Source organism: Gekko japonicus, unplaced genomic scaffold (genome assembly GCF_001447785.1).
Source record: "Gekko japonicus isolate JY-2015 unplaced genomic scaffold, Gekko_japonicus_V1.1 scaffold228, whole genome shotgun sequence".
Lineage (NCBI taxonomy): Eukaryota > Metazoa > Chordata > Lepidosauria > Squamata > Gekkonidae > Gekko > Gekko japonicus.
Window position 1 is genome coordinate 1 of NW_015163609.1, and position 14115 is coordinate 14115.

Sequence of the window (14115 nt, forward strand, 5' to 3'; positions counted from 1 at the left end):
GGAGCTCCTCTTGTAAGATAAAATAGCAAATGATACTGTCATTATTTTCTGCTGTAGATTCTTGAAGGTAATTAATAGAGCCACCAGCAGTAGGTGTTGCAAAGATTCTGTTCATGATGAGCTCCTGTATTCAGTGTGCTGGCTTTCTGGGACCCACCTGAGAGACAGGTGGTGCAAGAGGCCTTTACAGCCCTGGCATGTAGGCGAGGCCCTGCTCTTTTAATGAAGTGGGAGGCCAGGAAAAGTGCTAAAAAAGAAAAGGACCTGCAGTCTCTTGGTTGGATATTTTTGTCCCTTCTTGGAAGGCAGTTTCTCTAGCTCCTGGGAGTAGGATGAGGGCAGGCTGACACTGGTATGCCTCCCCAATGCTTTGGCTGCTTGCTACTAGACAGGCACAAGATTAGAGGCTGCTGGTTGCCCTTGCACTCCCTGGCTTGGCTCTTCCCAGCAGCATGCCTCCTGCCCCTGTACAGGGTGTGAATTAAGGGGTCACAGCAACTCATTAAAAAGCCTAATATGGATTTATAAGAACTTAGTCCATGCGTGGGAAATCACTAAGCAAGTATTTTCAAATTGAGGTAACGGGATTTGTGCAAACTAAAAATTTAACAGGTCTTTGAGTACAGATGGCATAGACCTGAGAGTTCTTAAAGAACTAACATGTGAAAACATTAATCTACTGACCAGGGTAAGTTGTTGCTAAGATTGGTGTGTGTACCAGAAGACTGGAAAGCAGCAATTGTTACTTAGATTTTTAAAAAGGAGTCCAGGGGTAATCCAGAAAATTACAGTCCAGTTTGCTTTACATCTGTTCCAGATAAATTAGTAGAAACTCTAATTAAACACAGGAGTAATAAGCACAAAGAAGATGGGGACGGCAAAGGATGAGATGGTTAGACAGTGTCATAGATGCAATGAAGTTGAGCAAACTTTAGAGTATGGCGGAGGACCGGAAGGCCTAGTGTGATCTGGTCCATGGGGTCGCAAAGAGTCGGACTCGAATGTGCGACTGAACAACAACAACAAAATAAGCACGTAGAGATACAAAGCCTGCTGAGTGAAAATCACCAGCCTTGTCTCACCAACCTTTTGGAATTATTTGAGAAGATTAACAACATGGGGATAAGGGTGATCCAGTAGAAATGATATATCTTTAAAAGGCTTTTGACAAAGTGCCTTATCAAAGATTTAGCAGTAATGGGATATGGGGAACAGGTCATTTTATGGATTAAATTTGGGTTAAATGGCAGGAAAGAATGAGTAGCAGTACATGGCCAGTTCTTGCAATGGAGGGAAATGTTCCCACAAGGATCAGTATTGGGACTGGTGCTATTTGTTTATAAATGATTTGGAACAAATTTGTGGATTATACCAAATTATTCAACATGGTGGAAACCAAGATGGATTGTGAAGAGCTCCAGGAGGATCTCTCCAGATTCGGAGAGTGGGCAACAACATAGCAAATGATGTTCATTCCAGGTGTGCCCACTGGAGCAAAAAAATCTCACAGTAAATATATGCTAATGGGTGTGGCTGAGACTGAGAGGGTCTCAAACTTTATGAGGACAATGCTTCTACAAGAACCCTGAAGAATTTAAGATGTTTCCATTCAAATAAGCATTCTAATGCGCCTGAATAATCTATGGCAACTAGGAATGCCCCAGACAACCGTTCTGAAGTCTCGATGCCATGATCAGTAGCTGTATAACTCTTCCCAAACAAGAACTGAAACAACTCCATCTACTGTGCTTCACCAGTTAATCTTCACTTTAAGAGAATGGAACAATTGGTGTTTTGTGCTTTCCTTTCTCTGCAAGTTGCTTGTTCACAATGCAAGGTCATGAGATGGTATTCTGGAAGTGAAGGCCTGAGTTGGTGGAATGAACTGGACCACTTCAGGGTCCTGGGGGCAGATGTGAATGTTCTTTCATGTCAAAAGATTATTTCAAACAGAAGACTAGTCCAGCAAGAAGGAAGGTTCTACTCCCCCCTCTTTGTTTGCTGTACAAGTTTTATATTTGGAGATACAACAACAACAACAACAACAACAACAACAACAACATAAGGGAGCATATTACAACATGATCTTCCAGGATTCTCAGCTCAGACTGAAATGGTTGTGAAATTCTACTACCTTGGCACGCTGTCATCTCATTGCCACATTATTCTCTTGCATGTGAGAACCAGACCAAGTCCCCTTTCTGCCTTCATGTTGAACAATCATGTATTTTCACTGATTTAATATACATATGTATGTGAGAGAAGACCATGCCATCCATTGTATTTAATACCACAGGATATCTTTGAAGACCTGTACAAGAGGGGAAATCCTATTCCCAGACCATGCCCCTGAGCACTCTCCTCTTGTTAGGACTCTGTCCCCTTCCTGCCTACCCATCCAATTTTCTCTGAGGCTGTCTTAGCCTTTCTAGTACTCAAAAGATTTCCAGATCAACCTGACAGAGTCACTTCAGCTTGATCCAGCCTGGTGATCTATGCCTGCATTTCTGAGGAACAGATATCTTTGTAATGTGCAGGGTCAGGGTGCTCATTTTGTGAGAGCCGACCTTGCAGCTCCAAATTGTTTTGCCAGTTCAGAAGCCAAAGCAATTCTTGTTTCTGCTTAGAAAAGGAACTGTTTTCCTGAGAGAGACAGAGAGCCTGAAATGGTATCAAAGAGTCTGCTCTGACTTAATCATGCTTGTTCATGCTTGCGCCTTATCCTGCCATTTTTTAAAAATAAAATCTTTAAAAGGATGCATTGCTTCAGTCCCTTTTTATCTTTCTGTTAAGAGAATAACCTGGTCAAAGGATTCTACCCCTTTTCAGATGGGCAAAAGCCTGGCTTGTTCTTGGAATTGGGCAGCTATTAATGCATACTTGCCCTAAGTCAAGAGTTGTCAGATCTTCCCCAAAGGGACACCTATAACACCTCCTCACTCCCCAACCTCGACATTTGCCCATTGTCCACCACCCTCCCCTCAGGCTGATGACATGGTATATTGGTTACCTCAAGATGGCAGCTGAATTTTTTTAGCAATGTCTGCAAAGCAGAAACTTTGCTAGCTACTTAACCCTTATTCCCCCCCCCCGTTTTTTTAATATTTGTGCATACATGGGCAGAGAAATATAGCCCAGGTCTGGGTGCCCCCTTGTAGATTTCTTTTATTTGTATGGTGGGGCTACACTTAGATATATGATACTGAGTGATTCCTGTGATAATTTCTTTTCCTTGAAGATATATGATACTGAGTGATTCCTGTGATAATTTCTTTTCCTTGAACATGACCGTGTCACTGGTGTCCATGATGATTAGCATCATGTCATACAATATTACCGCTAAATGATCCTAGTAACAAGCTCTGCCCTAAAGCTGTGTCTACTTGGCAACAGCAGAAACAAACATTCTTTCATTGATCCAAACATCTTATTTATTTATTTAAATATTTCACCCCATCTTTTCTTTTTTCCTCAAGGTGGCTTACAGCAATGATTAAAACATTACAAATAATAACCCCCCCAACTACCACCCCAAAAATAGCCCATCAAAAGCCCTAACAAATGAGCAGGCCATGCAGTGCTGCCTAAAGCTCTCCAATGAGAGGGCCACCCCTCACCAGGGACCCCATGTAGGGTTGCTAACTCTGGGCTGAGAAATTCGTGGAGATTTGAGGGCAGAGCCTGGGGGCAGTGGGGTTTGCTGAGAGAAGGGATCTCAGTGGGGTATCATGCCAGAGAGTCCACCTGCCAAAGCAGCCATTTTCTCCAGGGGAACTGATATCTATAGTAGATCCCTAGGATTTACCCTAAGGACATTTCTCAGGGTGGGAACAATAACAGAAAAGGCCCACCTCTAATCAGTGCCTCGTGTATCACTCTAAGTGTGGGAACAGCCAGCAGGTGGCAGCCTGAAGACTGTAGCTGAGGCTTCAGGAACATATGGAAGGAGCTGGTCCTTTACATATGTGGGCTGCAGGCTGTGAAGGGCTTTAAAGGTCCTACCCAGCACCTCAAATTAATCTTGGAAACAAACTGGTGTAGTTGTTTCAAAATGGGCAACACATGCTCCCATTGGCTAGCCACAGATAACGGGACTGCTGCATTCTGGACCAGCTGCAATTTCTGGGTTGTCTTCAAGGGCAGCCCAATATAGAGCACATTACACTAATACAACTGTGAGGTTATAGAAGCATGGATCAGCATGGCCAGATCAGCTGAGAGTAAGAAGGGAGAGAGTTGGCTAACCACATGCAGCTGATGGAAGGTACTGTTGGCTACTGAGCCATCCTGCTTTTTAAACAGAAAGGCACTGAGCATCCCCAAGCTCTTAACTTCCTCTGAAAAAGCCAACTTCACTCTGTCCAGGACAAGTGAGTCCAGTAAAGAAATGTATAAAGGAATCCTTACAAATGGGAAACAGAGACTGCCCATGGCCCCACCTCCCTTAAGAGGGAAAGAATAGGGGAGAGTTCATCAGCTACTTCCACAGCTGCACAAGCCTGTTGCTTCTGGGGCTTGGGAAGCTGGCTCAGTGGTGGCAGATGGCAGTGCATGCCTGTCCCCCTAGCAGCTGACTTAGGGGTGCTCACATGAACCAGACCCTTCCCCTCATAGCTGGCTCAAGGGCTGCACCAGCAGAGGGGGTAGCAGGGAGTGCTGTGATTCTGGAACCCCATTATGGACTTTTACCCAGGGTCCCAGAATCACTAAGACCACCCAGCACCCACGTGGGAATTCAGTTCCTGGTTTTAAGGCCTAATCATTAGCTTGGCTTTCCACATAGCTAAGAGAACAGAGTCTAGAGCTCACTGATCCTTTTATTCTTGCCTTTGCAACAATGATCCCACCCACATATGGCATATTCTGCTCTAACGTCATTCCGTAAGAGCTCACTGTCTGGAATGCTCACCGTTTATTCTGTTCCCCTGGAGGTAGAGATTCTCGAGGCTTGTGCTGACCTTTGGTATCTTCTGAAGTCTGTTGTAAGAGAGATCCAGTTCCAGGAGACTACTGGTATTGAAAGCATTGGAGGCAAGTCCATCATTTGTCAGACTATTGTGGGACATTCGTACATAGTTCAGTCTGGGGGAAGCCTTGAAGTAATCCTCAGGGACACTGTATATGTTGTTCTGCTCCAAATAGAGCTGCTCTAGAGAGCTTGGAAGGCCATCAGGGACTCTCCTCAGTTGGTTGTAGCTCAGGTCCACAACAATCAGAGACTTTAACCCTCTGAGGTTTGGTCCAATTTCATGGATCTGGTTGTGGCTGAGATACAGGGCAGTGAGGTTCTCTAAGCCCTCAAGAGCATTGGAGGGAACCTTGGAGATCTGATTGTAACCCAGGTGAAGCTCTCTCAGGGACCGTGGCAGTGGGGTAGGCATCTTGGTCAGGTTGTTGTGGTCCAGGTACAACCTCTCCAGATTCTTGAGCTTAGCAAAGACTCTCTTGCCCATCTTCTCACTGGTGATTTGGTTGCCATGCAGTGCAATCCATTCCAGACTTGTAGCATTGTCAAAAGCTCCCTCTTGGATAGTCGTGATTTGGTTGTTCTGGAAATATGCATATTTCATCCGGGAAGGCACAAAAGGAAGATACTTGAGATTGCGAGTGTCACAGTACAAAGCAGAAGAGAAGTTGGGAGGGCATTCACACTCATGAGGGCATTCCCTAGAAACAGGGGGTTCAGGGACAGGCTCCCCATCAGGAGACCCAGCTGGGACATAGGAATATGCAGGAACCTCATCTTCATAATATGGTGAATAGCTGTAGGATGAGGACTGGCTGCGTAGGTATGCTTGCAGCCAGAACATGTCCTCGTAGTCTTCATACTGGCTCATGGACACACCACAGAGGCCAGCCACGATGAGAACAGAAGCCCAGAGCATCTTGCCACAAATCTTGGACCAAACTATAAAGAATGCTGAAAAGAGAGATTAAAAAACAACATGGAAAGTGTTAGCTCAGGCATACATGAATAAGAAGTAGAGTCAAGTTTCTGTTTTGTTTGGGGTGGAGGGCATCATAAATACACTGAACAAAATGGATTTCATTGATAACTGAATATGTGTAGTCATGAATTCTACTGTCAGTAGTGAGTTTCCCAAAAGAGTGGTATCAGAAATCACCAAACTGTGCATTTAGAGTGCTGAGAACTGGTTAAATAAAGCAAACAACACCTTCCACTGAAAGCTTTCCACATATCCTTCCATTTGTATCCCAAGAGCAAACACATACACACAATAGTAGCTAGCAAGTGGAAGGAGGGAAATCTGCTCCATTTCAAATGGGTATTACATGAGTGCTGCAGTTTTTCACCAATGATGGTTTGCAGATATGTTAGCTGCTGACACTGCCATGTTGAATGTGAATTACACAAGGATGGGAAACATTATGGCAGACAAGATCTAAACCAGATACTTTTGGCAAACAGCATTTTCCATGGACTGAAAGACAAAATTCTGGTACCTGTGCAAAGGCCAGAGTGAAAGCTGATGCGCCACGGGGCAGGTCACAGCAACCCTGGTAAAGGAGTAGAGGCTGGTGTGCCAAGGTGAAGTCCAGCTTTAAAGAGGGTGGGATCTGGTTCACGAGGGAACAGAGCTGCTGGCAAAGGAGTAGAGCCCAGTTACAAAATGGAAAATAAATATATAGGGATTGAGGATGGAGCCAGATGGAGATTGTAAAACCAGCTTTCCTTCTTCTGTTTCTGAAATAGGAGAGAAGGCCAAAAATAGGCGGGGGAAGTAGCCAGCATTATGGGACAATGGTTACAGTATTGGACTGATGCAAGGGTTCAGATTCCCATTCCAACATGAACCCTATCTCACAGGGTTGTTATGTTGTTGCCATCCCCAGCAACATTTACCATTAGCTATGTTTTAGAAGACCTGGTCTGGATAGCCCAGGCTAGCCTATCTTGTCAGGGTCTACCATGGTTAGTACTTGGATTTTGGATGGGAGACCACCAGGGAAGTTTATGGTTGCTATGCAGAGGCAGGCAATGGCAGGCTACCTCTTGCCTTGAAAACCCTATGGGATCACCATGAGTCTGCTGCACTATGACCGGGAAAAAGGTTTTAGAACTGTTATTCTTGCAGCCACAAGTCTGGCATCCAACAGTGGTAAAAACAGCCTATACGTTTGTTCCTTCACAGGTGACTTAAACAACATTGACTTTTCATGTAAGTAAACATGCATTATTTTTAATGATAAGTGCAGTTGAAGTTGTGCATTCATTTAAGCACACAATGCATTTACTCAAGGATTTGAAGCAAGAACATTTTCAAGATGCCCTGGAAATCTCACTGAACATCATCCAACCCAGGAGCAGAATTAATTCTGTGTGACTGATGATGCAGTCTGATCAGCAAAGACTTAAAGTGCCAGTCAAGATCAGGGCAGCCAGTGAACAGCTCAGAGGTTGTCATACAATAGCATGAAGACTTTTCCAAATAGCAACGATGTTTGCAAAGATCAAAGTTGCTTTGTGAATGATGAGGTACAAACAGGAAAAATTGGGAGTAAGGGGCCAAAGTAAGAAGGAACAAGCTTATTTTTCCTGACTTGAACCATGGTCAGAAAGGATTTGAAGTAGGGACATAGTAGGGGAAACTGAACAGCACTATGACAAAGAAATGGGCTTATCCATAGAAGTCCGAGCTTTAGTTCCTATCTTTGCTACGGAATGAATAGTTTCATCGGGTTGTATTCTGGCCAGATTAGACCTGGCTTGGGTACTTTTTGCTAGCAAACTGATTTTTCTTCCTGCTCAGGCATGACTGGTTCGTTACTGACCTGTTTCAGTGGGGTTGCTTCCCGTGGTGCTCTGGAAATGTTCTAGGAGCTATGGATGAATGTGACATGGTCCCTACCTATGCTGGAATTGCTCACCTGGAAGATTTCAGAATTGGGGCATCCACTATCACTTGCTGCAGCTCTGCCTGCTGGAATTTCATAAGAATAACCAAAATTAAGGCTTCCTGCATATAAGTGAGGATCTTATCACCTGGACCTAAGTAGTGGTAACAGGCCAGGCAGGTTGTGGGTGAAAACAGCGTACATATATGATGATGCTGTTTAACCTTCCACATATAAGATTTAAATCCATTTTGAGCCTCTCCCCTGCTTTTCATGGTGATGTCTGTTCTTTGTAAATATGGAAGCGAAAGAAGCACTTGTCATGTACATGAACATTTTGGTCAATGCAGTGTTTTAATTGAGAGGGCGGTGGCGATACAGTTGCAGGGCTTTATGGATGACACTTCTATATTAGATCTCTCCCAGTCCGGCTTCCACCCGGGACATGGGATGGAGACGGCATTGGTTGCTCTTACGGATGACCTCTGGAGGCATCTTGATCGGGGCAGTTCGGTGGTACTGTTGTTGTTGGACCAGTGGCCGCATTTGACATGGTCGACCATCAGTTGCTGACCCACCGCCTCACCGACATGGGGATCCAGCGGCTTGCCTTGCAATGGCTCGCTTCCTTTCTCCAGGGCCAGGGACAAAGGGTGGTGCTAGGGGAACAGCAGTCCAGGAGACACCCCCTTGAGTGCGGAGTGCCTCAAGGGGCAGTGCTTTCCCTGATGTTATTCAGCATCTACATGCGCCCCCTTGCCCAGATTGCCCGGAGGTATGGGCTGGGATGTCACCAGTATGCTGATGACACTCAGTTCTATCTGATGTTGGGTGGCCAGTCGGACTCCAGACCGGAATTTCTGGACCAGGCACTGCAAGCTGTGGCTGATTGGCTTAGACTGAGTTGGCTGAAGCTGAACCTGGTGAAGACAGAGGTCCTGTGCCTGAGTCGGGGCGGTTTGGGGGTAGGGATCCCACTCCCAACCTTTGGTGGGGCACAATTAGTGCCAGCGCCGGAGGTTAGGAGTTTGGGAGTGCTCCTGGATCCCTCCTTAACAATGGAGGCCCAGGTAGCAGCCACTGCTAAGTCAGCTTTTTACCATCTTTTCCTGTTTCAGCAGTTGGTTCCCTTCCTCAACTGCGGTGACCTGGTTACAGTGATCCATGGGATGGTCACCTTGAGACTAGACTACTGTAATGCTCTCTACATGGGGCTGCCGTTGTCGCAAATCCGGAAGCTGCAGCTAGTGCAGAATGCTGCAGCCAGGCTTCTGATGGGCCTTCCTAGATGAGACCACATCCGGCCTGCACTGAAGGCACTGCGCTGGCTGCCAATAGCATACCAAATTTGCTTCAAAGTGCTGGCACTCACCTTTAAAGCCCTATATGGCCAGGGTCCGACATACCTGAGGAACAGCCTTTCCCCATATATACCCTAGAAAGCGCTACGGTCGGGGTCACAACACTGATTGACCCTCCCAGCCCCCAAGGATGCCAGGCTCGCTACCACCAGGGCCAGGGCCTTTTCAGTGGTGGCTCCATACTGGTGGAACGAGCTCATGGAAGAGATCAGGGCCCTGTGGGATCTTCTACTGTTCCGCAGGGCCTGTAAAACGGAGCCCTTCACCAGGCTTTCAATTAGGAGCCGCCCTCACCACTACCAAAAACATCTGTGGTTATGGGCTGGTCCCAGCTTTGAGATCGAGCCATACCATCGTGTGACGCCAGAAGATCACTGAGTCGGAAATTGTCTGCTTGTTACATCATATAGTACGCCATCTTAATTAATGATGGAATGATTATCATTCCTAGCACTTAATGATTACCTGATTGTTTTAAAATGTTTTAAATGTTTTTATGTGGATTTTATGGTACCTTGTACCGACTAATGTAAGCCACCCTGAGCCTGTTCACGGGGAGGGCGGGATACCAATAAAATTAATAAATAATAAATAATAAATACATTTCCATTTCCATTACAAACTGACTGAAGCAAGGGTCTCTTTGAGAGTCTCATGTATGAAAACACTATTAGAACTGAGTTGCTAATTGCACACAAACTAACAATTGTCCACAGGACCTTACAGAATGGACTGCAGACGGGCCTTGTTTTGATACACAATCCTGTGGCCTGGTAGGGAAGCATATTTATGACATTTTTGCTATTAAATCCTGGCACACCAGACAAAGAAGATATAGTCCTCTGGCTCCTCTGAACTGTACCTAGATTGGGGGAAACTGCTGGCTCCCTGGCACAGCTTCTGGAAGAAAAAGAGACGGAAACACTAGTGCCTGGATTCAAGATGGAAAGAGGAAATGTTGCTCTCAAAAATTCAGAGCCCAATCCACTACATCTATTAAGTCCTAACGATTTCGATGAATGTGAACTCAGTGCATAGTTTACTCTCTTCCACCCAAATCTGTCACTTTAAAAGTGTTTAATTTTGGATTCATTGTGTCTCCTTTTGTGCCATGCTAGTGTTCGCCTTGTTCTAGTACCTCGCAAGGTAATTCATTCCCATGGAAAGTGAGAGGAGGCTTGAGTGAGCCTGTTTGCTGCTTATTAAAAACCACAGGTTGTGGCTCAATTGTAGAGTACGTGCTTCGCCCACAAAAGGTCCCAGGTTCAATCCCTACCATCCTTCATGAAAGGATCTCAGGTAGCAGGTCTCTCAGCAGAATTGCTACTGCCAGTCAGCATACAGTAGACAGACTGAGCTGGGTAGACCATTGATCTGACTGTATAAGGCAGCTTTATGTGCTCAAATAGGAATCAAAGTAAATAAATGTTTGCATGCTAGAGAGAGGGAAGAGGACCACCCCACATGCAAACATGGGGAAAAGACAACTGATAAGTAAACAGAATGGCAGGGTATTGCAGGGAAAAGAGAGCCTCTAAAGAAGAATACCAACAGAATGTGAAGGACATGATCCTTGCCTCTTACAGGGAAGGACATGTCTTTGCACACCTCCCGCATCTCCATCCAGACTTCCCTACTCTGCTTGGTTAAGAAATACAAGCTCCTGCATGTGCATGGAGTTGGGAAAGGGGGAACAGGCAGGGTTCCATTGTTCTCTGCGCAGATCTCTCTCTGCACCTGTCTTCAAACCTTATCCAGTTTTTCTAACATAATTGGGGGGAGGGGTTACAAAAGGATTACAATAAGGAATAAACTTTTTACAAAATTGCAGTAGGATTTTCTTGTGTTATGTGTCATTGTGATGTCTCTGGCACTATCCAATAGATGCCTACAAGACTCAAGAAACCACATTCCACATATTATTCACAACTGCTATGGGGGGGGGGGACAAACAACAACAAAACAAACCCAGCATTTTCCCAACTAGAAGCTACTGCTGTTTGAGAGCTGGGGGATTAGAACTATGCTGACAGAAGTGCTACCTTTTATTTAATTCATTTGTGCCTCATCTTTCTTTCCAAAATAGCTTACCTTGTTCTCCTCCCCTCCATTTAATCCTCACAACAACCCTTTGAGGTAGGCTAGTCTGAGAGAGTGTGACTAGCCCAAGGTTACCCACTGAGCTTCCATGGCACAAGTTGGATTTGAACCCAGGTGTCCCAGATACTAGACACTCTTAACCACTGCAGCACCTTGATTCTTTGCCACAAGACATATGAATCTTACCACTGAATAATTAATAGTGTGCATCACACACACACACACACAGAAGTACAAAATGTAGGATGGAAAGAACTTGCTTTTATTTGCATGTTCATTATGTTTATTTGAAGCATTACATTGTGTTTCGATATTGCGCACTTTAGAAGCCTGACACGTGGGCAACTCTTCAAAAATCATTACTCATCTCATTCTAGTGTCACCTGGCTTAACAAAAATAAAGCATTCCTTGCTCTGCTTGTAAAATGGACATCTGCCCACACTACGGAGCTTTGCTTGTTTGTAGAAGAGGTCATGTCTCTCTGTATATAATAGCAGTTGCAGAAAGGATTCTTTTCCTTCACACTGTCCCTGAAAGTATTCTCCTGCTTGGTGTACCTCTTTGCAGTGCTGGATGGATGCAAGATTCATTCTCATTTGCTTTCTAGGTATTGCAGTCTAGTCATATGGGCTTTGAGGGTATAAAAAAGTAACATCTCATAATCTCTAAAGGAACATCCTTTAGTTACTTGTATTCAGATGATCTGGGATTGTGATCCCCCCCCCCACCTACACCTGGGACTATAGAGTGCTGGACACTTAAGGACAGCCTTCCTGTCCTAGTCCTAATCCAGCAATTATCAACTGTTTGTTCTGCCTGTGATTTCATTTGTACTGTTCTTTGTCAATAATGATGCATGTGAGCCAATGACAGTGCAACCAGGTACATAGTGTCCTGGGCATTAAATAGCCAGAGGCTGAAGAAAGGAGACTGCCAAGACTGGGCGTATGTCTCATCTCACCTCTTGCTGCCAAGAATTTCACAAATCACAAAGGAGGACAGCTCATTATTAATGAAGCCATCCTCAGTAACCACAGCAGCTTCACTTGCTTGCCATCCCATGCTATTCTCATGATGACACCCCAGTTTAGAACTATGCCAACCGTAGCAAGGAGCTTCAGATACCTCTTTGGCATGCAGGTGCTGAGGACTGCCAGCACATCCTTTGACAAAATATGTAATTCAGAAATCAACTCACCCCAGGCTTTAAAGACCTTTTCCCCCAGAGCTTCAGTGTCCGCCTGTGTGATCCTCCTGTGTATTAAGAAGCATGTGTGTGTGCAAGTTTCAATTTGCCAAGGCTGGTGCCCGCCCAGCCTCCTGATCAAATATTGAGCTGGAAGGCCATGGGCTCTGCTGGGACTTTTTCTTTTTTGGAGTGACCTCCAAGCAGCAGGCAGTTTGCAGACCAGAGTGAAGAGACCTTAATGCTGCTTGGTGTTATAAATAACTAGAGGATTTTCTCTCTCCTTTTCCCTTACAGAGGGCTTGGCAGTTTCAGCTTCTTTCTGTTTAACAAGTTAGTGGAACCCTGGATGTTGTTTTTAACAGACCATCTCGAGCGCTGCTGTGTTTCTCATCAGGAAGAATGGAATGAAAGACATCAAAAATATGGGGAGGAGGCTGAACTGGGGAGATTTAGGAATGTGTTGCTTAGAAATGAAAGATCTTTTCAGGACTACATGTGAGGAAGGGAAAGTGTGGAGACTTGATGTTTTTGCAGTTGGCAAAGCCAAATTTTGTAGAAAATGCCCATCGCTACAGGTTGCATGTCCCAAGACTTCCCAGTCTCTTACGATCCTTCTCCACTAACTATCCCTGACCCCAAATTCTTCCCTTCTTGGCACCACCCTGCATAATGCTTCCACCATACTGGCCACTACTACTCCAGTCTCTGTTCAGATGTTCACTAGTAAGGTACAGCAAGTTCTTTAGTCATCCTGGAAAATAATTATTCTCTGATATAGGAGGAAGAGCTCACGTAGCTTATAGGCAGCCCCCTAAACTGAAACAGCTCCTCAACAACAAAAGTGGTCCATATAACACACCTGAAAAACCATCCCCTGAATATAGCCCAGGGCAAGCTCTGCGTTTCATTCATTCCAGCAGCTCTAGCCCTTTTCAGTCATTACAATTTTGGCTCTCAGACCACATGTAGGAGAGATCACACTACCTGCTAAGTATGCTTTGTGAATAGGACAACTTATTTTCCAGTTTTGGTATGAGTAACCCTGAACTATCAACAAATCTGAGAAAATTTGTGTTACCTGAAGTTAGAAAATATTCATTTCCATATTCATACCTAATGGTGACCACACATACTAGGAGGATTGCATGTAGCGCAGTCTCCCCTTATTGGCTTATCAGCATCTATATATCTAATAGCGAAGGTGCCCCCTGAGTGTGGATATCTAAATCCGCACATCGGGGGCACCTGGGGGCAGAGAGATTTTCCTGTGCACATGGGGCAATGCCCAGGTGTGCAGAAAAATCTGAAAACTGTAAAAAAAATATAGGGGGATATTTAAATCCCCCCAAAATAATACAGTGCCCCCTGCACATGCGCAGGGAACACTCTTAGAATGGCTTTGCTGCCACCAGAGAAGGGGAGGGGGTGGGGGGAGAGAAGGCTTGGCTGGCTGGTGGCTGCAAGCCGCACATCCCTCACCGCCGCCGCCCGGGGGGGAGGGAGAAAGTTTGGCAGGCCGAGCTCCGGCCTCACCATCGCCACTGCTGAGGGGGGGAGGGGAGGAGAAAGTTCGGTGGACCGGTGAGGCCTCGTCACTGCCACCACCG

General features: G+C 45.3%; 1 protein-coding gene across 1 annotated transcript; it reads right to left on the reverse strand.

The window, feature by feature from the left end:
- Positions 1-4889: 4889 nt before the first annotated feature.
- Positions 4890-12762, reverse strand: FMOD (fibromodulin). The gene is made up of 2 exons (XM_015407311.1): positions 12518-12762; positions 4890-5920 (listed from the first exon to the last, which is right to left on the reverse strand). Exon 2 carries the CDS (start codon positions 5883-5885, stop codon positions 4890-4892), a length of 996 nt encoding a protein of 331 aa, XP_015262797.1. The 5' UTR covers positions 5886-5920; positions 12518-12762.
- Between the last annotated feature and the right edge of the window lie 1353 nt (positions 12763-14115).

Coding starts and splice junctions, on each gene's coding strand:
- FMOD (XM_015407311.1), bottom strand. CDS start 5,885: ATGCTCTGGGCTTCTGTTCTCATCGTGGCTGGCCTCTGTGGTGTGTCC.